This window comes from Pomacea canaliculata, linkage group LG4 (genome assembly GCF_003073045.1).
Source record: "Pomacea canaliculata isolate SZHN2017 linkage group LG4, ASM307304v1, whole genome shotgun sequence".
NCBI classification, from domain to species: Eukaryota; Metazoa; Mollusca; class Gastropoda; order Architaenioglossa; family Ampullariidae; genus Pomacea; species Pomacea canaliculata.
In genome coordinates, this window is record NC_037593.1 from 3,881,058 (window position 1) to 3,904,876 (window position 23,819).

The 23,819-nt window shown below is 44.3% G+C and overlaps 1 protein-coding gene across 1 annotated transcript in view; it reads left to right on the forward strand.

The window, feature by feature from the left end:
- LOC112562704 (beta-adrenergic receptor kinase 2-like) overlaps positions 1–23,819 on the forward strand; it is a 66,581-nt gene that overhangs the window by 13,099 nt on the left and 29,663 nt on the right. Inside the window, 7 exon segments of the mRNA XM_025236126.1 lie at positions 18,523–18,624; positions 18,809–18,895; positions 19,517–19,578; positions 19,968–20,019; positions 20,342–20,433; positions 21,079–21,133; positions 21,135–21,179. Of these exon segments, the coding sequence (XP_025091911.1) occupies positions 18,523–18,624; positions 18,809–18,895; positions 19,517–19,578; positions 19,968–20,019; positions 20,342–20,433; positions 21,079–21,133; positions 21,135–21,179 (495 nt within the window).

A 23,819-nucleotide genomic window follows, 5' to 3' on the forward strand; every position in this document is an offset into this window, starting at 1 on the left:
ACTAGGAGGAGAATTTTTATATTGAGCTCACGTAAACGGTACGTTATGCCGATATGCAGAAGTAATGGGTACTTGAAATTATTTGTATCCTTTGCCCTCCAGCTGCTCAACCACAGGTGACTTGTAAGTTGAGTGTGTGATCACAGGTATGTGATGATAGAGCGGTGTCTTAAGAATGGGTTTCGTGTGATGCACCACATGCCTTACCCATATCGTGTAGCTAGCACTTGGTCTGTCTTCAGTTTTGTAACGTTTGTAGCCGAGCGCACGTCTCGAGTATAATTGCCCCAAGGTATTAATAAAGCGGAGCGTTGTCATGTGTGAGCGTGCTGGCCGCACAGCAAGTTATGGAGCAGGTGAACAGGTGACGCCACCTTCGCCCTGTCTTCAGGGTGATGTCACAGGACGAACGTGAAATGGCTTAGGATGCACCTCGACTACAGACAGCAGCGATGTGCAGTTCAAACAAAAGCTTCAAAAAAGCAAAGAACCTAAAAAGTATTTTCTTTTTTTTTTTTCAGTGTAGAGGGGACATACAAATAAAAAAGTTGCCATCTGCTTAAACCTGTTTGGAACTTAAAATCTTTCAAAGTGACATCCTGCGGAGATGGATGTTGCTGAACATTCTTTTTGAGCGTATTTTTCAGTATTTTTAATTTTGAGAACTACTTGCTGGTGTCTTGTGTTCCCTATTTTTACAGCTCTTGGGACGCCAGTCGTCACGTGACAAAGCTGGTCGTGCGTGTTGTGTCGGCTTCGTCAAGCGTGTGGTCCGCGCCAAACCACGGTTTTGTTTTGTTTTCGGGCATGCGTAGTCGCAGATCTGCTCAACCAGCGTCGATCAAATGTGGGAGGTTAAAAAACAAAAACTCGAAAAAAAATTTTTTTGTAGCAAAAATGTTACAGGAAACACTCATCTTGTTGAGAAGAGGGTTTGCTTGCCTGTGATCGCTCAGCGATCTTGTCTGCACTCAAATGTGTGACACACTTCGGACTTGAGAATCCCTAGCAAGCCCAGAGAATGTAGACCCCGTGATATGTAAGTTCAGCAGAGATGCTCACCCGTACGATTTTTTTATGCTTTCTGGAAAATAGGATTTTGAACTAAAAGTGCGACTTTTTGGTTACTGTTTTGGGATGGGTTTTAAAAATTTTTTGTTCAACTCTCTCCGCCATTTTTTAGCATACAGTTTTCACTTCTGTGTGCAACGATGCCACCCAAGAGAAAGGCCGACAGAAAATGCGCCAGGAATAATTTCGTTTTCATTCATAGACTTTTTTCATTTAAAATACGGATTTTGGAGACCGATTACGGAAATGACGCTCTCAGATACGGACTCCTTTTGGAAAGATTGAGCATGCCTGATTCAAATCTCGTTTCGGGCACGCAGGTTTTTTTTTTTCTGTTGGGGCTGCTGCGGGACCAGCGGCTGTGCCATGAGATATAGCTATACCTGCTGGCTCGGCCTAAGAAATACCCATGTCCCCCTACTGCTCTCCTTTCTCCATTCCCCCTCCCCCATACCTCGCCTCATCTCTGCATCCCCGACACATCCCGGCCGAATCCTGATAGCTGTATTATTTTTATGGCGTTTACAACCAGTTTGGGGCAAGTTATTCTTGGTAAATGAGAGTCTACAGTGTATGTCTCGCAGGTCTTACCCACCAACCACCCTGGATGGGCAGATGCTATTTGACCACCTTTATGACCTCGCACGACGGTATTAAGTTGAAAGGTCACTTCCATCATGTGTGCCGACAAGCAAAATAAAAACAAAAATTGATGGAGGACCATCTGCTTCGGGTGCCAAAGGCTAGTGCATCATCTCCCCTCCTGAACCTCCACTGCCCTTTCCGTCTACCTACAACTACGTTTTTATGCAGATAGCTTTGATGTAGGCACTGAGTGGAGCCTTCCGGTTTGTGTCAGTTTTTGTGTTGCAGGTGCTTTCCACGATGAACCCAGCTTTCTTGTTTCTCAAAGATTTTCCGCATTGAGAAGTTCATTATCTCTGACAGCCCGGCGGTTTAGTCTGGGGGTTTGGAACTTTCGAGATTCAAGGGAAGTTGTGGGGGGATGGGAGAGGAGCCTTAAGCGGCTGCAGGCAATCTTTAAATGCCAGCTCTTCATTGCCCATCCTTGGTCCTTAATAGCATCGCTCCCTTTGCCTATCCGTGATTTTGCTTTTTGATTTTCTTTTTAAGATGGTTGATAATCACATGATATGAAGATGTATTCGGACACGAGATAGAAGGATGAGTTGAAACATCATGGTGCAAGACCACCTGATGTCAGGGGGGTATAGGGAATTGCACAGACATCACGGTACGAGCGTGGCGTAAGACCACGTGATCTGAGCACACCTTGAGACCAGATTAGCCAGCCTCACTATAGTAACAGAACAGTTTCTAGATCCGGCAGTTCTTCCTGGTAGCGTTTTTAAGGTTTATTTAACACCGAAGTAATTTCATAAAACAAGGGCAAAGAAGTGGTGAGGGGTGGAGATTTGAAAAAAAAATTGTACGGCGCACTGAGACAGAATTACATAATATTGATGTATACAACCATCACCCAGGTTTTCCTCCCTCCTCTCCCCCCAAAACTATTTGTTCAAACCTCCATATCAGATTCCTCGTCTCTTGTAATCGATATTGTTGATGAGGATGTCCGTGACACCGACGTCCCGAGGCTGCCAGCAATTGAGTGGGAAGGAGGGGTGGAGTCTGAAGGTTGGATACGGTCGACAGGAACCCGAAGTGAGCAAGATGTGTTTGTCCACGCACCGTGAAGTAGTACAGCATGATGGAGTGTATAGTACACGCGTCCACACACACACACCGTTGGAGTTCATAGTTTTGTAAAGGTGGCAGGTAGAGCCAAGATGATGTCACTGGGTGTCTTCCTTCCCCACCCTCTTCCTCTCCCCGTTCCCATAAAAAAAGTGAACAAATATGCTAAAGATTTAGTGTTGTGCTACCTGGCAACCTGTACACAGACTTAGGTGCTGACATTAAAAAGCGCGTGCGTTCGCTCGTTCACCTGCTTGGCTTCCATGCTGACACTAGCGACAGGTGTGCGCTAGAATACCGTTACCGTAGTACGGGCTGCTTGCCTCAATTTTATTTTCTTTATTTTACTTTTTGCCTGCGACTATTTGCGTTCCTGCTTTGGATGCTGGAGCAAAGGGGTCCCCCCCCCCCCCACCACCACCACACCACACCACCACACCACTTCTTTGCGTTGCATTGAAAAAAATAGGGGGAGGGGTGCACAAAATAATCGCCACGCAAACAGCAGCGCGTCTTCTACGTTTACGTGCCATTAAACTGGAGTCTGCTGCCTGCTTCATCATGTGCAGCCTTTGAGTCTGTTAGTTGAGCTGCTGATGAAAATGATAGAACCATACTCTCTCTCTCCCAGCGGTATAATCTTCGGAGCCATTTTTCCTTCAAGGCCTTGCAGCAGGATGCCATGTGTTTTCTTTTCAACGTCCACGGTGGGAAGCGAGTTGTTTTGGGTTGTTTTTTTTTTTAAGGCGAGGGCGGGGCTGGTGAGGCATGCTTGCATATCTGCTTTCAGCATCACTAGAATGGTGGGTTATTAGGTGATGTGTAGAATTATAGAATTAGACCGTCGACAAACTGTCTTTATTAGGAAACAGTGTACTGACGATGCTTCATAAATAGTAAACTTTCTGGCATGGTACATCGCGTACAATCTTGGCACTATTTTGGCATTGGTTCAATTTCTTTTTAAAGGTCTAGTGGCGCCAACTTTTTTCCAACCGATAAATTTTTAAAGTATTGTTTCCCAAAGTCTAATTAAGTGGGAAAGATTTTGTAACGAGCTCAGCACAGCTACATGATCTGTAAAATCTTGGTGTTGTTATTTACCATTCAGTGCAATGCAGATGATAGAAAGCGTTTTCCTTTGAAGAGGTGAGGCGTACAGAGACTTTTGGCAGAAGTTCCTTTAATGTTTTTACTCCTGTGATGAGACTTTACCAGGCCTGCGTGCAGGTGCTGCTGTAGCAGCCTGCATCTTCATCTTCCGCTTATTATCCAGATCATGCATAATAAATCACAGGACACCGGCGAGTCTTAGGCTGTCCCATTGATAATGATGAAGACGGCATGATGTGACTTGTTGTGCAGGCAGGAAATCTCACGGCCTGATGGCGGCAGCAGGCACTACATCACGCCGGGGTCGCCCTTCATAGGTTATCTCACCAGCGGCTCCATCAGCATCTACCCCCGCGTGTGCAAATGGCCTTGCTTAGTGGCTTGCGGCTAAAAACTGGAGATTTTTCTGACAAAACTTCTGCAAGCTACCTTTAGTCTGGAGCTGCGTACATGGCGGGGGTATAGCGGCTGGCTGAGATGCAAGACGTTGCTGCATGCGTGTGTGTGCGTGCGCCTTCGCTCACCTGTTTTGTTCCCCTCAAGAGAGAAGGGCATGGTGAAAGGGCAGTGTTGGAGAGTTACTGCGGTTCCAGAGCCATGCTTAACGACAGCGGGGGTAGGTGAGGAAGGGAGCTACCGCCCCCTGCCCCTCCCTCCTGCCAGCTCGCTCGCGCGTGCGTCCGTTGTGGCCTATCCGGAAGAGCGTTCGGGGGCACGCGATAGGCGATGCACGTGTGAAATGTTGGCGCTGCGGCGCTGCACGGCCGGGAGGCTTGCCAAGTGGAATGACGTGCCGCAAGTGGGGCAGGCAGCGCTGCGCGGCACTGTGCGTGTTGTGCTGCTGCAGTCGCACCGCGCAGGAGACCCCCTGACCTCCAAATGGCCGGGGGATTCACCCTGGTATCAGGGCATTAGGATTTGTTTGCTCAGAAGGAAGCTTGCTCAATAATTTAACTAAACGCGGTTATTAGTACGGATATGGTTATCGCAATGTACCACATGACCTGACTAAATGGTGGTCACCCATCTGACCACTTGAGTTCCATCTGTTGGACAGTCGTCGGCCAGTGGAAATGAAGCACATGCCAACATAATGTATATATGACACGTTATATCGCCACTATCCGACACAAATGTTAAACAAAAGACGAGAATGGCGATATAAAGACGGTATATATTTGTAGGAATGAATTGTGAATTGTTATTGAATGGGAGGGTCTGCATGGCGGGTATCAGTCTGTGATGGCGTTGGTTTTTGACGTTGTACATTGCGGTTTTTTGAATATTGATTTGTTATAATGGTGTAATGTGCTTCCTAATTACCTACCATCTGGGACATAATCTGTTTTGTATGTGATCCACCATTGTTTGTGTGTGGGGTCCATTCTGTTAAAAGTCTGACGAGAGAGAGAGAGGGTACGAGATGGTGTTTGTGGCAGGGTCTGTGTGTAAGTGTCGATGTTTGTGCTGAAGTTCTAATTCCGAATGGACAACTGTCGCCTCCATTAGGAGATGCCTACCCAGTAGTGCGTGGACACCGCATGGTGTGTACATTGAGTGGACGCGCACAGTGAAAGTGGAGAGGGAGCAGTGGACACAAGTAGAGGTTTCCCCGCATCATCTATTTCTGTCACTCTCTCTCTGGGATCTCCCTCTCGCCACCATTAAGTCGAATGTTGCCAGCTTTATCGGGATTTCTAGGACGAGATGTCATATCCGGTGCGAGTTCAGTGCAGCCCGATAAACTTGGCCCTAATGACTCATACATCATTGCTAATAAGTGTTGTCGTAATAAATAGTTGGAGTCTGTAAATGGCTGTAGCTTTTCCTATTTTCCGTGCGTCCACACGCGCGCGCACACACACGCTGAGAATCGCCGTCCTCTTACGATAATCAGAAGTTGCACCTACAGGAGCGACATCTAACAGTCTTGACTGTAGAGCTCGTCGGAATTAGTAGTGTGATTGTGAAGAACTGTTGCCCAAAGCAAATCTCTCAGGTCTGTAGGCCCTTATCGTATGTTGATTACTTTCTATCCGCTTCTCGTTCGCCAAGCAGTCAAAAATACTAAAGAAAAAAAGAGTTGAGAGTTTTGACGGTCTGCCAGGTTTTGCACGAAATTGTGAGAGAGATGGGAGGGAAGAGTACTTGAAGAAATTTACTCTCGTTTTTTTCTGGCGCTCAGCATGAAGTGTCTGTCAAGAGCTGTCCAGTGGGGGTCGAGTAGTCTCACGTTGGAGCTGGCGACATGACGGGATGGACCAAGTATTAGCATCGCCTCATTGCAGGTGTGGAGGCTTTCCGATGGAAAAAAACCAGAGACTGATGAATTCGATCTGCCTCGGCTAGCTGAACCAAGTTTTTAAAAGAGAGAGAGACCATAGGCACGATCTACAACATGGCGCACGACACTTGCAAGCCCCTTATGCCGGGGTCGAGGTCGAGGTCAGCTTGCGTCGCAGAAGATGTGTGGCAGGACCTCGTGTGATGCGAGAAGTGGATGCTCGTCGCCCAGTGTGTGTGTGTGTGCGCGCGCGTGCATGGTTCCCGTGGCTTAGCTTGTCCTGCCATGTGGCTGTAGATGCAATTCTCGCCAGTCCGCTGATGAGCTGGTGCATCAGTATACGTGAATGCACCGCTGTCTTCTCTCTCATCCATGCATTACAATAGGATCAGTTTTTAAAACCAGGATCGATTACAAGGGCAAAATCTAGATATATATCACACACAGTGATTGACATCGTAGACAGCAGTATTGACCGGCAGCCACAGGACGACAAGCACCCATTTCCCGCGAGATGCTGTGCTGCCACATCTGCAGCGCAAGCTGACCCCGACCTTCACCTGTGCTCACACACACACACAAAACAACGGTCGCGGCTTGTTGGTCGGCTTCTCGGAGGACATCAGGGGCAGTGGAAGTGCAACATCACGCTGGCTGGCGAGCTTCTGGTAACAATGCGTTAAGCTAGCACCCACCCTCCACCCTGCCTGCCTATCGTCTCACCCCCCCGCCCCAGCTATCCCACTATCCCAAGAATACGTCAACGACCCATCGGCCACACAAGTAGCGGAAGTTTTACGCTTGTCCATGAGTGCCCCACTTTGGCGTGAAGCTATGAGTAATGTAATTGTGTCTGCCGTCCAGCTAGCTCATGGAATCTGCGTATTTCTGTGTGCGATGCCGCGCAGACATTTGGGGAGTACATTGCGAACGGGGCTGTGTTCTTGGTGTCCCTTCCCCTTCCCCACCCCGCGCCCACGACTTGCATGCCGGGTGCACAGAATATTTCTGTGGACTACAGTCCAGATGGCCCGCAAGTAGTGTAGCTCTTAGGTCCGCGTCGTGCACTTGCCCCTACCCTCTCCTCAGGCCTGCGTGACAAGTAGCTAGGGCTGGTCTTGAATGCAATCTTGATGTAGTTTGCCCCTCGACCTCTAGGTAGTTCAGTCTGTTCTGTCGTCGTCACCACTGACGTTGCTTATCTTCCATGATTCTCTTGACCTTCGGCTCCAGGTCACAAGAAGCCAGCTGGGCAAGAGAGCAGTGAAGGGCAGTGCATGCCGAATGAGAGTACTGACAGGGAGGGAATGGCGGAGCTGCAAGTGTTGCTATGTTCATACGCATTCACACCCTACCACATGCTGCCGAATCGTCGTTGCAGTCGTCACGCCTGTGGCGAAGGCTGCGCTATACAGCTGTGACCTCCATAGCTGCATACAGCTCGTCAGCGTCACCTCTGTAGGTGGTTTTGACTAGGTCGCGACCTAGTGATCTTCGAGTCTTTTGGAACTGGCATCTTGTGTCCTCTCTGTGTGCGTGAGAGAGAGAGCGTGGAGGTATATTGGGGAGGGCAGAAGAGAGGAGGAGGAGCTGCCGCTTACCCATCCACCCACCTTAGCCAGCTTTGCAACCGATGACACAGAATTAACACCCGAATCGGTAACTGTTCTTCCAGCCGGCTGACCCCGCCAGCCCACGCGCCGTGCGGCTTGACTATAGTCTGGCGCAAGTTGTGATGCAGGCCACTTGCAGTATCCGTAATGGTGCAGCCACCAGCCGCACGGGCTTTTTGACAGAGAGAGACTTGATTTGGTCTCTTCACCATTCGTGCAGACGATACGCTTGCATTCCCTTTCCTGGCGAATGCTGGTTGCTTAGATTCAATAAAAAATAATGAGGCCTTGGCTGACTGGATAATATGATCAGTGGTACTAGTTTTGTGGCAAATAGTAGGCAGGGAGCGGGTCGCCTTTAAAAGCAGAACATTTCTCGGACTAACCAATCCCATTTAACTGTGGGTCGACTTGAATAGCACCATAGTCTGAGCAACACTAACAATCCCTGCACGCAGTCATCACCGACATCCCCCCCCAACTCCTCCACACTCCCCATCTCCTTTCTTTCTTATGCAGGACGGCGATGATGTGGATGCTATTGCAGGCCGGAACAAAGCTGCTGCAGCCATGTGAACAGCCGAGTACAGGCCATTGCAGGACATGGTGGTGTCATCCTACAGCCCCACTGAACGCAGGATCGATGCGGATGCGCGTGGCGTAACCTTGCGTATTGCTGGGCTTGCGGCAAGGGGCGTGTGATGGCGACTGGTCGATCCCGGAGTCTGTGTGTTTTACCTTCAGTGTGATGCTAGCCATGACCGCCTCGCTCTGGCGTGGGGATGGCAGCTATCGGGGCTCACCTACGCACTGGCTGGTGCCTGGCACACCTGAGCGATGTGCACCTGTTCGTAGTATCGCAGGCCTGCCATTGTTTTCCATGCTGAATGTCGCAGGTGCTGTTCATCAGCACACTCCTATCGCACCCCCAACACACGCACACGCAAACGCACATGTATGTACAGTGGAACCTCGGTTAACGAACTTAATCCGTTCTCGAAAGCTGTTCGTTATCCGAAATGTTCGTTATCCGAAACAATGTTTTCCATAAGAATAAAGGAATAGATTTATTGGTTCCCAGCCCTGTTGACTCGCTAATATTTGAAAGTTACAGGATATATAGGTATTTGTTTTAATGAGAACAGTTATAAGACAATATAAATGGAGTTAAACAAACATAAAAACATTAACGAAAGCATTTAAACATCAGAAAACTTGCCGTTTTGACGGCGTGGGTGGAAGCAGGTGAGGGGAGGAAGGGGTGGAATTACTGCTTGGATTCCCCCTCCATGAGCACACTTGACATTTTAAAATCGGGGTTGACTTCCCTTTTCTGTAGCTTTGAGGTTAAAGGAAAAACTTGTCCAGTGTCTGTTGCTTCTGAATTTTTGTAAACACTTCGTAATACATCACATATCCGACAGACGCATGCCACCTTCATACTTTGAAATCATTTCCTTTTTAAATTCATTTGTTGGCCGCTTCCTTATCATTACCTCACTATATAATTGCTCTTAATCTTCTTTGAAGCCATTATTGAGGATTATCGTATTAAACTAAAGTACAAAAATCACTAAATAAGAAGGATGCTCACAGGTAAGGAACGACCGATCGTAACTGTGTCTCGAGCGCGAATGATGACATGCTGGTCGGTCACGTGTGGTTCACGTGGCTGTTCGTTATCCGAAATTTTGTTCGCTATCCGAGACAAACTTTTAACGAAATTTTTGTTCGTTAACCGAAATATTCGCTATCCGAGGCGTTCGCTAACCGAGGTTCCACTGTATGCCTAACGTATGTATTTACGTGAATGAAGGCATAATTCTTTCGTTATCTACTCTTCCCCCCTCTTATTACCCCCCAACACCACCACCACCACCACCTTTCGCATATTTCCCCCACCACCACCACCGCCCTAAAAAATGAAAAAAGGCCTGTTGACGTCAGGGCGAAGTTCAGCATTGAAGGTTGGATTATCGCCTAAGAGATAATCTGGCGCCAGGTGCAACCACAGAACCCTCACAGGCGAGATTTGGGTATCTGGAGGATGTATCGGCTTGCAGTGTGCTCGTTGTTACTAGAGACAGGTTCGTATGTGAGGGAGTCATCCGTCTCAAAGCCATGAACATCCAAACTGCAGAATTAACAGAGAGAGAGAAAAGGGGTGCCTTCACTTTCTAGGTTGCCAGCCAACCCCGGGTGTAACTGTCGCTGTAGAATGCCGTCGTGACTTCTTGAATGTGAGAAACCGATTTATCTCGCCCGTTTCTCATCTTGAATACGTAGACAGCAGTGGGCAACCAAGAGATTTCACTGGGAGGACAGACGCTTCCGTCTGGTGTTTGTGGGAATGGAGAACAGAGGGGAGAAGATGCGTCAAGCGATGGATGCAGCGGTGGTGGTCGATGGCTAATTTAGGTCTGGCTCGCACTTCGTCATGTTCATGGGCGCTAACAGTAACTGCAGGTTTGCCACGTGTACAAGCTCAGGCTCACACCACCACCACTACCACCACTACAACCCCAAAAACATGGTGTTCCTGGCTAAAAGGTCTGTGTTATTAATAGAAACCGACTTGCCTGCCTGACGGATTTGTGAAGTGTTCAAGGGCGTCATTTCTTTCTTTGAATGCGCTATTTTTATTTCGCAGACGCTCGGCAGGTATGTGAACTTTGCGCTGCTTCGTCAGGTCTAGTGTGCGTGGTGGTGATGGCGGTTGTGGGTGGAGGTTGGGTATGGAGGGAGGGATAAAGTGAAGCTGATGGGGAGAGAGAGCAATGGAGAGGTGTAAGGGGTTTAAAGACAGTATTCACTTCCGGTACTCAAGATCGTTTTTAGAACTTCACGAACAGTAACAGGGGATATTTATATACCTTTGAAGTATGCTTTGGGGTCTTGTAAGTACAGACAGGTGGCAGGCCTCAGATGTCGGCAGACAAATCTCGAGATTCTTGTCTTCCGTCTGGCTATTGCTTTATAGGTTGGCGTCCTGTGACTAATACCATGGACTGCAGGTAAATGAATCTTGCAGGCAGCCACGCAGTCCAAGAAGATCCGCTAGAGCAGTGACCCTTGGCAGGACATAAAGTGGTCCTTGTCTTGCGTTATCCAGTGACCTGCCAAGTAAGGCGCTGTAGCCTCTTGCTGATGGTGTGTATTATCCGAGAAGAGGAACAGGCAAGAACCTGTCTCCATTTTTCTCACGAGAGAAAGGAGCGTTTCCGTAGCCGTGCGGTTAATGCCCTAGGAGCCTAGGGCTGGCGGTTCAAGGCCCTCTCGTCGAACCACTTGGCACTGTGTGGCCCGTGCTACAGAAATACTGATATACCCCATAGGACGCTAGAATTTTGAGTAAAGCTCGCGCTGAACGTTTTTCTTGTTACAAAATTGTATATATAGTTGATCTCATTATTCAGAGTTGGAATATTTCCAGACTGTGTAGTCGACTTTGTTTCTGTTTTAGACTACATTTTGCCGCCTTTTCTTACTCCTTCCCTCCCACCCCAGTTTCACGGTGTAGCTGTCGGCTCAGAGCATTGGCACTCAATAACCCATCCCACCCCTTCCCCAACCTCTTGGACCGTGGTAAGGCCTGGCCATGCGAAGGGTTTTTACACATACACACACTCTATTTACTGGTCTATTCGCGGTCAATACGAGTCTTCACCACACGTCTCCGATGATGTCCAGAAAGCAGAGTTGGAACAGTACCAACCCCTGCAGCTTCTTGTAGTGAGCTCGCAACTGGTGCTTCAGTCTGCCGTGCCGTTCAGCTGCACATTGATCGACCCAGCTGCAAAAGAATAATAATAAGAAGAAAACAAGGAACATTGGCTAAGTCGGTCAGAAAAGAAAGAGTCGACTGCCAGTCCTGAACGAAAATGGTGTTGGCGATGACGTAGTGTAGGTGTTTCTGATGTGCAGACTCGTATCCAGAACACTGAACATTGTTCAGTAATCAAAGTCTGGTGGGGACTCGTCCAAACGGACTGTTGTGCTGCAGGTATAAGGACCTGTCTGTCGTGAAACACGCAAGAGCACCTGACGAGACAGGAGGGGGGAGGACAAAAAGGAGGCCAGTCTTTCCAGAAAGGAGCGCGAGGAATTCTTTAGCTTTGCAGTTAGTGGCGCCAGATAAAAAGAGAGGGTTGTCAAAACCCGTATCTTCATCACTGCGAAAAGAGACTGCGCTATGTAACCCCACTGTGTACTGTGTATGTTCCGTCTATTTGTGTTTTGTTTTCCTACTCCCCTTTAAGATTTTTTCCCCTGAGAGCCGCAGAGCAAACAACTATATATATATATGTTGCGAGGGGTCGCGTTTAAAGAATCACAACCTTACAACAACACTTGATTTTGTGGGGAGCACTTTGCAAATTGAGGTTAAAAAAAACACGTAGGTGAACGTTACTGAAAGTACCCGTATGAAAACCCTTCTGCGGACCACACTCTATGAAGGGAAGGTTCTCACCCTATGAAAGTTTCTACAGATTTTTATCCATCAAGGATAACTTTTATACTCAACAGCTAAAAACAAAACAAAAAAAGCAAGCATGCAGACGGACGAAGACTTCTAGTTGCTTGGGAGATCTATACAGTAGAAGGAAAGGGAAGAAAGTATGAGAGACTGAAAGGAAGAGCAGCCTGAAGGGGGAAGTGGAGGGCTGACGTATAGGGACAACGCGGGACCCTGGATGATAACACACATACGTTTGATACAGGAGCCACGTGCACACAGACTAGTTAATGGAAGTTCTCTTTGTATGACAGTGCTCAGGTTTGCTGGCTGGCTGACCTGCTTGTCGATGGCGTGACAACTTCATCCCTCGCAACACACACACATACACGCACACACACACACGCTCACATACACACACTCACACACTCACAGCCCCGCAACAATTGTCCTACAACCACCGCCGCCTTGTTGTGTTTTCTTATTTTTTAGAGCAATCTTCCTTTAAAAAAATAAAAGGACGGCGTCCTCAAATTGCATTTCTCTTTCGGTTTCCTTCCTTCATTTATCTTCTTACGTTTGAACAAGAGCTCATGACCTCGTTTGGCTTCAAAGTGCGTTCAAAAAGTTTTCGTTTTAACCGTGGTTTTCTTTTATTTCGTCCAACATTGAGTACTCGACTTGAGCAGAGTAATCAATCAGATAAGCGCCTTTCTTCGCCTGCTCGGTGCTGGCTTTATTTTCACAGTGCCAAACATTTCTTTCTTTTTTTAAGTGAACGCATTGTTGCGGTGGGAAGCCTACAGTGGCACAAGCGGGGAAGATGCCGATGAACTCGTGTTTACTGATAGTTGTCGCCCGCTGCTCTTTCACTCTCACTGTGTGCTGCTCTCCCTTTGTAGAGCTGGTCCACTAGCGCACCTATTATTATTATTGTTTACAACTTTACCGTTATATACCGTCAGTTGCTGACTTGGCATCCTCTCGTATAACATGTTGGCTCAGTCAGTCGCATGTTTACAACACGGTGTTTACGTCTGTAGTGATGTGAAGATCTGCCAGCAGTAGTAGTAGTCGTCATGTGGCCCAGCTTGCTAACTCCTCATTCTGTTCACCAGTACAAACCCTCGGCTCTTGTCAAACACCGGATGTTGGCAAACACATTACAGCTCAGTGGGGAGAAAACTGAAGTCATCCACATAGCCTCTGCATATACGCTAAAACATCTGCCTCCCTCTACATCCCTCACTTTCTCTGGAACCACCATCACCTTCTCTGTCTGTCAGAAATCTTAGGAGTTCTTTTCGACACATCATTGTCCTTCGAGAATTATGTCAGCTCACTTTGCCAATTCATCTTTCTGGAACTGCGCAAGATCAACATCTCTCTGTTGCCTCCACCAACCTTTGTATCATCCAGACTCGACTATATAACTCTCTGTTCATAGTCTGTTCATAGATCTTCCTGACAAGGTCCAGTGCGCGCAGTACTGTGCTGTCCGCATTGTATTGTGTCAGCTGAAGACTGATCATACTCGCAGGTCAGTTTGTTCTGCCCAGGGCGCTTTTCTCTCTATTCTACTTATCTGACTGGAGACCTTCGGCCGTCGCTCTTTCCTCTTCTCCAGCCCCGGTATTAGGAATAACCTCCCTCTGTCTCTCCGCACAGACGAGTCAGTACATGCCTTCCATCTGGACTTCAAACACATCTGTTTTAGAAACACCTTCTGTCACTCGTCCTCCCTGTTGTCTCTACCCCTCCCACCCCCATCTGTGCATTCCTTCGTGTTCTTGTATTTGCTAACCGACGCATGTTCGTGTGTGTGTGTGTGTTTGTACTCGATTGTGACGACTACATCACACGGCCTGTCCCCGCTGCCCCTGATCTTGTGAAGTGCATGGAGCTCGCATCCGTGTGGAGCAAGTGCGCTGTACAAATCCTTCTTTTTCAGTCGTGCGTGTGATGCTAACGTATCTTTTGGTCGCTTAGTGTACGGCATGTTGTCTAGGTTTCTTTGGATTGTGCTATTTTTATGTGTTAATTTGATTTTAGAGTCCACTGTTTGACCTGTCGTGATCCTAGTGATGTGCTGGACTGTGTTTCTCGATCATGACATTTTATCTCATGTGGCTTCAGGCTGATCCGTTGGCTAACAGTCCTTTCTTCCTGACGCCATTGTCCTCTGAGCCAGCCTCTTGTTTGTGCATGTCAACAAGATGAAGCACGTGAAGTGTGGCTAAACTTCTAGACTGGAGGCAGCAGACCTGTCTACAGCTTGTGTTACCGGCGGCGGTTTATCCTCGGCATTCTTCATTTGTTGAAGGTGACTTCTCCGATGACAGTTGCAGGCCTCAACTCTAAATCACGAAGAGACCGTGAAATGTGTCGCCAGGCCGTTCAGACATATCTGCTTCCCCGTTTTCTCGTCTCCAGTATTATTATTATTTTTCCCTGTAATTTACGCATCTCTACCAAGTGTAATTGTGTCGCCCTCTTCAGACATACCGGGGGCTACGCCACGATTAACGGAGAAAGAGAATATAGACGAGAGTAGATGGAGTGGAGAGATGGAAGGGGCAGAGCAACAGAAGGAGAGTAGAGATAGCATTCTCTCAGTTGACACGACGACACAGCTAACCTGCAAAATCTTGTGAGAAATACCGACATTGTAGACCGCTGCCAAACGTCTCACACTAACCTGCATGCAACATGGGGTGCTGTCTGGAAGAAATGGGCATCACGAGAAAGACCGTCATGAGATTGATTAGTCCACCCTTTAATGGAAAGAAGGAGTAACAAGGAATAATCTAAACATAACCCCGTGATAACGGAGTACCTTGGACGTGTATAGGTGGACTGCTGTCTGTCTGCCGAGACCAACGCTTAGCCTCTCGCAATTTCTCCCAATCGTTGTTGTTGTTGTTGTTGTTGTAACTAATATCATTTGTGACGCGCCATGAGCTTGTTCATAGGACTGGTAGTTGGCGCTTTAGGACGTCCATGAACGCTACGCCGATGATAATGTGAACACACCGCTCGTGTGCGTTGTATCTTCTCTCAATCCCTCCCCCGCTTCCCATACCTTTTCCTCCGCTCGCCTGCACGTGACAGCCTGTGGATGCTGTGGATGCCGCCAACGTCCAGAGTCCGTCAGCGATCGATGACGCGCCGCTTTGACCCTGCCGCGGAGAGTGTTACCTACTTGCCGCCAGCTATCGGACGACGACACCACGTATTGATTCCATCCTCCAGTTCTCCCCATCCCCCACCTGTTCCCGTACCTTTCCTTCCTCCCCCACCCGTTCCCTCGTCATCCTGCGCTCGCTCGCTCCCTCTCTCTCTCCAGCCATCCGGGCAGAAAGTGGAAGCAGTTATCCGGCACGCTGGAGCGTTCAAATAGCGGTAGCAGCATTTTTTCTGCCTGATTTCTGGTCTGTGTGCGATTTGTATCCCTGCGGTCAAGGCCGGATGAAGGCTGTTGATGATGGTAAACGCGATGGCTTTTACACAACAAGGGGGAGAACAATGGAGGGTTAGCTTTGCTGTGCGTGACAGGATGTAGCTGGGAGTTGCCTTCAGAGACTTGTTGCTTACACATGTTGTTGCTGCCGATGATGATGAGCGTCTGTGCTGGTGTTAAGAAAATGTTGGGGTAGTGGGGGGCAATGGGGATGTCATGGGGGTGGGTATCCCAGAGATGTTGATTGACCTTTAAGAGTAGGGAGGCGACAGACTGCTTCAGAGCTGAACAGGGAAAGAAAAAAGTTGTGAAGTTGAAAGGAGGCAGGGCTCACCCTCACCACTGAAGTTTCTAGCTCAGGTGACCCTGTGACACACTGTCGTCTTTCTAGTTTCTAGCCTACATGGCTACCTGTCCATCTGCCCCATCATCACCTCTAGAATATCTACTCCACCCTGACCTCTCCAGTTTCTAGCCCACATATGAGTGTTTCCCAGGGCCAGCAACTGTGCCTGACCTCAGGTTAGGATAAATGCCTTCTTCAGGGAAGCTTGTGCCCGGTATTGATAAATGAACTTCTTACACCTGAAAGCAAGCATTTTAATTTTTTTTTTTTTTCTTCACACGGTTTGCCTTTATCCGCTTACTTTGCCAATTGTTGTTCTTTCGTTGGCTTAATCACTGCCATTGCAATGAACACAAAAAACAAAGTGGGAAAGGGGGTAGAAGGAGGGGCAGCTTAAAGTAATTTTCTCCTCCAGTAAACATCCCATGAGAATAAAACTAAGCACGAACGAGAAATTGAAGTGCACTTTAGTTTAAAAGTGACATTTTTATGGTCTTGCACAATCTCTACAAAAGAATTCTTTTCTTTATCACCATTCTCTTGTTTCTGCGTGGCTTGTTCTTCTATCACCATCCTTTTTCCTGTGGCTTGTCCTACTTGCCACTTGCCCCTTTCTGTGTCACTTTCTGGGTAGCGAGTTTGTTTGAAGTATCTATGCATGAAAATAAATACAAATCGCGAGCAGAAATGTTTGTGGAATATTTGATTCCAAAAGGATGGAAGTCAAGAAAAACTTGTAGGTTATAAGAAACATTTGGCAATTCCGCCAGAAACTCCTGTTCTTATGTTAGAGAAGTATGATCTCAGTCAGTTCTTTCCCTTTCCTGATCTTGGCCACACTATCACCATTTTTTATTGCTTTTCAATTACATTTGTTGTTATTATTTTGGGATGAGCTTAGGGGGTGGGGGTATTGGTTGCAGTCTCTGATTAGAAACTGTACAATAGACGAATACTTCAGTAAGAGAAATGCCTTAAAAATGACTTGGTAACAAAATTCTGCCACATTTTTGTTTTTGATTTTTGTGGTAGGATTTCTCGCCCACGCTTGTAAGATATTTTTCAGATAATGTTTTCCTTGAAATCACTAAGGTAATACTAGACACTCCATATGGAGCGAAAGCACAGCAGACACAGGTAACATCTTGAAAGCTAATGTGCTGACATCTGTGTGAGGAAGGCTAGGCGCGCTGTTACACAGGACAGCAAGTACAAGGTCTTGTACAAGTCCCTTTCGCAATGCCTAGAAGAGAAATTGTTCTTGATGCACTGTACATTCATACAATCATGGTTCTTTATCACAAGTTGCTATAGGTTTTCTTCAATTAATTTATAATAAGTGAAAGTAGTTACACGCAAAATTAAAAAAAAATGTGTGCATTGTAGAGTACACAGGAAGTATTCATTACCACCTGCTAGAAGCAAAAAAGAAAAGGTTTAAAAAAAAGAAAAATATCTTTTAACATAGGTTACATGATCTGGTAACATTTCATGTGGAAAGCGTGGTAGGGGAAATTACAATGCTTAGAATTTTTTTATTTTATTTTATTTTTTGGTGTTGGTGGTGGTGGTGGTGGTGTGGAAGTGGTGTTCAGTGCTTCCTCCTGTATAGTATTGTAGTGTAGCATCTGGCTGAAACATCAGTTGCTTGTTTTTATTTTTAAATTTCAAACTGAATTTTTAAATATATATTTTTTAAAACACTTTTTTTGTGAATGAGTGACTGTTGCTGATTGTTCTTTTAATTTTTAAATGTTTTATCTTAGTACTTATTCTTCATGAAAAATTAAAGAGGTGGGGGTATTGCTGCAGACATTTTAAAACTTTCTATGATTTTGCCAGTGGTTGTTTTCTTGGCAGATGTGCTTGTTAAAGCTGGCCAGTTTGTTAGTCCTAAAATATTAAAATTAGTTAAAAGTGGTGGTCCATTCATGGTAAGGCACCAAAATCTGGTTTTAGGGTGCTTTACATTGGTTTGAAACCTTTGCTTCTCATCAGACTCACACATTCTATTCCACAAAGACTCTCATATGGGCAGTTTAGATTAGATTAGATTATTGCCCGTTATGCCAGTCGGCACGTAGGGCAGCGACAAAGGTCCTCCACTTTTGCCTGTCCTGGGCTAGACTCCCCACAGTACCCCAGCTGAGGTTTAGGGTCTTCATGTCTGCTATGGGCAGTTTACTTTCCTTAAATTCTTTTGCAACATTATCTGTCATGTGAACCATCACGTAACTGCTCCATATCTACACTGTTTATAGTACTTATATCCCTTCACATCTTTGTCCATAGCTTTACACTCCTCTCTTGCACTCTTTGTTGTTAAGTGTGCTTATATCTATCTCACCATCTTCATCAGCTGTAGTCAGAGGGGAATTTCAACGACAAGAAAGGGGCTGTAACACGGTAGTATTGTTTTGTTTACAGCAGACTATAATCATAGATTTTTGTGTATTGCAGATTAAAAGGTTTGAAAAATTGGAAACAGACGAAGAACGAATAAGGGAAGGCAAACAGACGTATGACCAGTTCATCATGAAGGAACTTCTGGCTCAGTCACATGTAAGCTTCTAATAATTGTGGTGCTAGACATTTCTGGATAGCATGCAAATCAAATGAAATAATGGGGAATTAAGAAGTTACAAAATGGAGTGCTTGAGGAAATGATTATGAAAAGCTGAAAGTATAAGCATTACGATTTTGTTTTTCTCTTAGATAATATGTGTGTGTGTGTGTTTTGTGGCAGACATATTCAAAAGATGCAGTGGACCATGTGAAGGAAGCCCTCACACAAGCTCAGAAAACAAGGCTATTACCACCAGACATCTTTGAGGTAAGTTGAGATTCGGATTCCTTCCCCTCCTTTATCATGTAGAAGTAACTTTAACGAGGAACAGGCAGCACCCCTAACTGTCAACAGGGGCATGCACTCAAGGCCTTGGGTCTAACCCTTAGGAAGTGTGATTGGCTTGGGTGTTCCTGGAGACAGTCTGTGTTTGCCTGGAAAAATATTTTGATGTCAAATATAGACTCTTCCCTCTCTCTTTTTCTATTTAGTAATATAGTGATAGAGTGCGTGTGTTTTGTTGGTTATGTGGAGCACAGAAGTCTTCAGTAAATGGCATAAAGGTACTTTCAAATGTTCTACTGTAAAGTCTAATTTAATTAATCACCTTGGTGGTAGAGAAGTGCTTTTTCACCCAAGTGAAATACACATTAAAAATCTATTTGATATAGGAAACTTATACCAGTAACAGAAAAATACAAAGGTAGCAATTTGATTAAATTAGATTTTTGTTTAGATTTGTATCATTAGTGGTACTTAATATTTATAAAATAAATTTTGGGGGAGGAAGGGGTTTGAGTAACAGAACATTATTTTCAATATAATAATTTGCATTTTACTTAATGATGTGTCAGTATCAAAGTATCTCATTACTGCACTCATTTTCAGCCCTACATTGCAGAAATCTGCAACACATTACGAGGTCATATATTTGAAAAATTTGTAGAAAGGTAAAAGAGACTTTCTTCTGTTTGTAAATGCGTGAAATTTTTGACAGATAATATTTTAGATCATTACCCATGTTTTAAATGGCTAGAGGGCACAGAGTTGCTGTCATTTTGCTTTTAAATGCTGAAGCTACATTTGGGGTGTTGTAAATTGATTTAGGTTTTTTGTTTTTTTTTTAGCTGTCATTTACAATAGATTATTGTATTACTTGCCATTTTCATTTTTTCTTGCGTCAGCATGTAAAATAATGTTTGTGATATTTTATAAAATAGCTAGCTGAAAGCTAACAATATTTTTTGTAAATCCATTTCCTTTCCTGGGTCTACAAAATGCATGTCAGTTACAGTAACAATGACTTAAATGTTGCTGATGCCATTTTCTTGTCTTGCAGTGAGAAATACACACGGTTTTGCCAGTGGAAAAATTTAGAACTAAATATCAATGTAAGAAGTATTCTTTTTTTGTATGTGCATTGTTTTCAGAAATTCATTCTTGCACTTGTGATATGTACATCAAATATATATGCTCATCCAAATATACAACTCTCACACATGCATGCAAGCAAAATACCAGAGATAATATATAGAGATGATACAAACTTATGATACCTGGATACATTTTATATTTTGTGGTCATGCTTAGAAGAAAAAGAGCAGTTTTGTATGACAGTAAGAATTTCACATTATAATGTTCTTGTATTGCTAGACTACTGACAATGTTTTCTGGGCTACTTGATGATGCTTGAGTATTTTTATTTCCTTGCAGTTAACAATGAACGATTTTAGTGTACATAGAATAATTGGCCGTGGAGGGTTCGGGGAGGTCTACGGGTGCAGAAAAGCAGATACAGGCAAAATGTAAGTGAAATTAGGGATCTTTTATTAATTATACCTGTATGGGCTTTTTCTTCATTTGCCAGTTAAAACATCAAGCTTGAGTCAGTTTTGTATGTGTGTTGGTGGGGTAGCATGTGTGTGCATGCACATGCATTTATGTGCACATGTTTGTTTGTTACTTATAGGTTTTCTAAAGGAGTAAAAGTTAACAATGTTGCATTGTTGATTTATAGCTCTTTATCACGTATCACATGATAAAACTTTTTGCTGGTGGCTGTTTTTTTTTCAAATAATAAGTGGCTTGTTAAACTTATCTTGAAAGTTTGAGAATAATAGTAGTACATATTTATAGTGTAAGAACAGTAAATGCTTGCTTAGTTATATGATGTGAGACATGCACTCGCTTTGTTATAGTCGACATCTGCACTCTGGTTTGGTGACATTGCTGTTTGAAAACAGCTTTTATGAATGAAAGTGGCTGCTTGTTCATATTTTAGGAATTAGAAGCCTCTTGTGAAACAAAAAAATTTAAATTAAAATCTTTTGATGGATGTGGGTCATTAAAACCCTTCATACTCTGAAAGAAATGTGTTCAACTACTTTCATTATTTGTGTCAACAGCAAAAATTTTTTTAATGAGTGGTCTTTCGCTGCTGTACATTTCAGGTATGCAATGAAATGCCTGGACAAAAAGAGAATCAAGATGAAGGGTGGCGAAACACTTGGCTCTGAATGAGCGTATTATGTTATCTCTGGTCAGCACAGGGGTAAGTGTCATAGCTAACAAGAATTAGTGCTGTTATTACCTACTCTTGCTGTAAATGTGGGGGGAAGGGTGTGTGACCCATGCATCTGACAAAGACCAAGTTTTCAGGGCTTGCAAAATGTAGCAAATTTAGATGTCGCCATTTTGTGAGTTATTGCTTCATTTTTTTGGTTGCCCTGGCAACTGTTGTTGTTACAAAATATTATTTACTAAGTGAAGCAGTCATTCAATACTAAATAATGCTGTTTACATGAAGCAATTTTTCCAAGCTAGGTACCAAACTCAAAGGATTTTATTTTAATTTCTTTGGCTGATTGATTGGGGAATGTGTGTATGTGTGTGTTGTTTCAAGAGCAGATTTCAAGAGGAAGTAAATTCAGATAGCACTACCATTCCTGGTTTATTACTATGGTGTGTGGTATTCAGTGACTCACATGAACCCAACACCAAAGCAGCACAAACATGTATGTATGTGTGTGTTATTTAATGCTGCCAGAGCCATCTTATCACACTGCTCTTTTTCCTCATGTTCAGGAAGCTGGGCATCCTTTATCAAATTTGAAATAAATGTAGGGAAGCCCAGACACATCCCTTCAGTGCAGAATTGAATGTATTATGATTATTACTCTTATAAATTGTGTTATCAAATTTTCTGCTGAGAGATAGGAAGAATGTTGACTTGCAGATGTAGCCCAAGAGTTTTTTTGAAAGTCTTTAAGGAAACACTAAAACATGTAAAGATATGCAACTATGTTAGCCACTGAACCATCCAGAGTTTTCTTTCTTCATCACAGCGGCATGGGAGGAATGTCTTGTCAAATTTACATATCTAAAGAGACACCATGAACTATCAGGATGCAGCCTTTAATTGATACAAGAATGCAAAACCATTTCATGAACCATTCAGCAGTTCTAAAATTTGCATCCTTAAATGCGGATATATTTTAGCATGCAGGTTTGTTTTTTTTTAAATGGATTAAAGTTGAGTAAAGGCAATGGGGTGGGGGTGGGGTAGAATATTTAGGTAAAATGGCACAAGGCTAGATTCTTTTTTGTGGAAATCTACAATTTTCTTCTTTTGCAACAGTTAAGGTACAGTTTGCTGCAGTCAGTGTGTCAGGTGCAGCGTTCACAGGAGTGCTATATATGTCTTTGGTTCACTGCAACACAAGTGGCATGTTCCTGGAAATTGTATCTATTTGGATTCAAATGTAGACAATTGTAAGGTGTGCTTTAATTACAATTTAGCCTACTTTTGAAGAAATTATTATGGGAGTGTCCCATCCATAAAATGCAGGAGATTTTCAGGTTTTTTTTTTTTTAAAGACCCACATATTGAGGGTTTTATTGACCAGTTGCAGAAAAAATACAAATGGAAAAAAATATAGGTATTTTACTACTGTATTAAGTGTATCATGATCTTGCTGTCTGGTGCTTTAATTCTTAAGTATGTAAAACTATATCACTGATATTTGATGAAATAAGGGTGAAACATCAGCATTCACATATAAGGTTGAGTACACATCTCATGAATGGAACCTTCAAGCTAAGCTTTTCCATTTTCAGACTACCTTAGCAAAGATTCTTTACAATTTACAACCCTTGTATATGATTTATGCATGTACTAGCTTTTGTCAGATGCAAATCCAAACTAAAGCTTTTGTTTGTTCAGGCAACCATTGCCATCATTCAGGACCATGTATGTTGGGACATGCAAGTTTCACACTTTTTGGGGGGTGTTTTCTTTTGGGGTTGGGGATTCCATGGTGACAAATGAGAATATTGTGTTTGGGATTATCTTTGTGAAGGCCTTTGCTATACATCATATTTTTTGGCTAGTTTATCTCATTTCCATTCCCAAGACATTGTCGTTGCCTGCAAAATTAAGGTGACAAAATGTCTGCACTGATGGAGCCAGTTGTCAAAGCAACACATAATTGGAACAAAACATCCCTTACAGTAAATGAGCTGACAACTTGTTAGAGTGTGCTCAGGAGTAAAGCAGGCCTGACAGTTTTTGGCTTTTACCAGCAAGGAAGCAGCTTCATTTCAAGTAATACATCCCTCTATTATTTTTTTTTAAATAATTATTAACAGCCTATTTTACTCTACAAAAAAATTATCATAGCAAGAGTGCAAAATTCCCTTGCCACCAACATACGCTTCAAAAGTGCAAGTAAAGGAACTGAGTCGCAGATTACAAGTGTATATTAAGTGCAGGGTAGAAAGTTTTTCATAGCTTTATTGCATTGAGATCTCCATATGCTGCATGCACATTTTGGTTGCCCCTTGGGGAAACCTTTGTGGGGAAGTGACCGAGTGGTAAGGATGGGGGAAATCGATAATCGTTGCAAACAAAGCAACCATAAACAAAATCTGGGTGAGCAATCAGCTGGACTGGCAAAGTTATTGTCTGCTTGTGATGTTTAGAATTGCTGAGCTGATTTATTTTCCACAAGGCAAATTATAACCTTCTTAATGGGTGCTATAAGGTCACAGGGTGTAAACTGTTTACCTTTATGGTCTCATACACTCACCACTTTCTGTAATTGTGTACCACCAAAAGCTTCTTTTGCTTTATTTGTTGCATGAAAGGTAGTTGAGATAAAGACTGTAAATATATTAGTACCCAGGTGTTGCT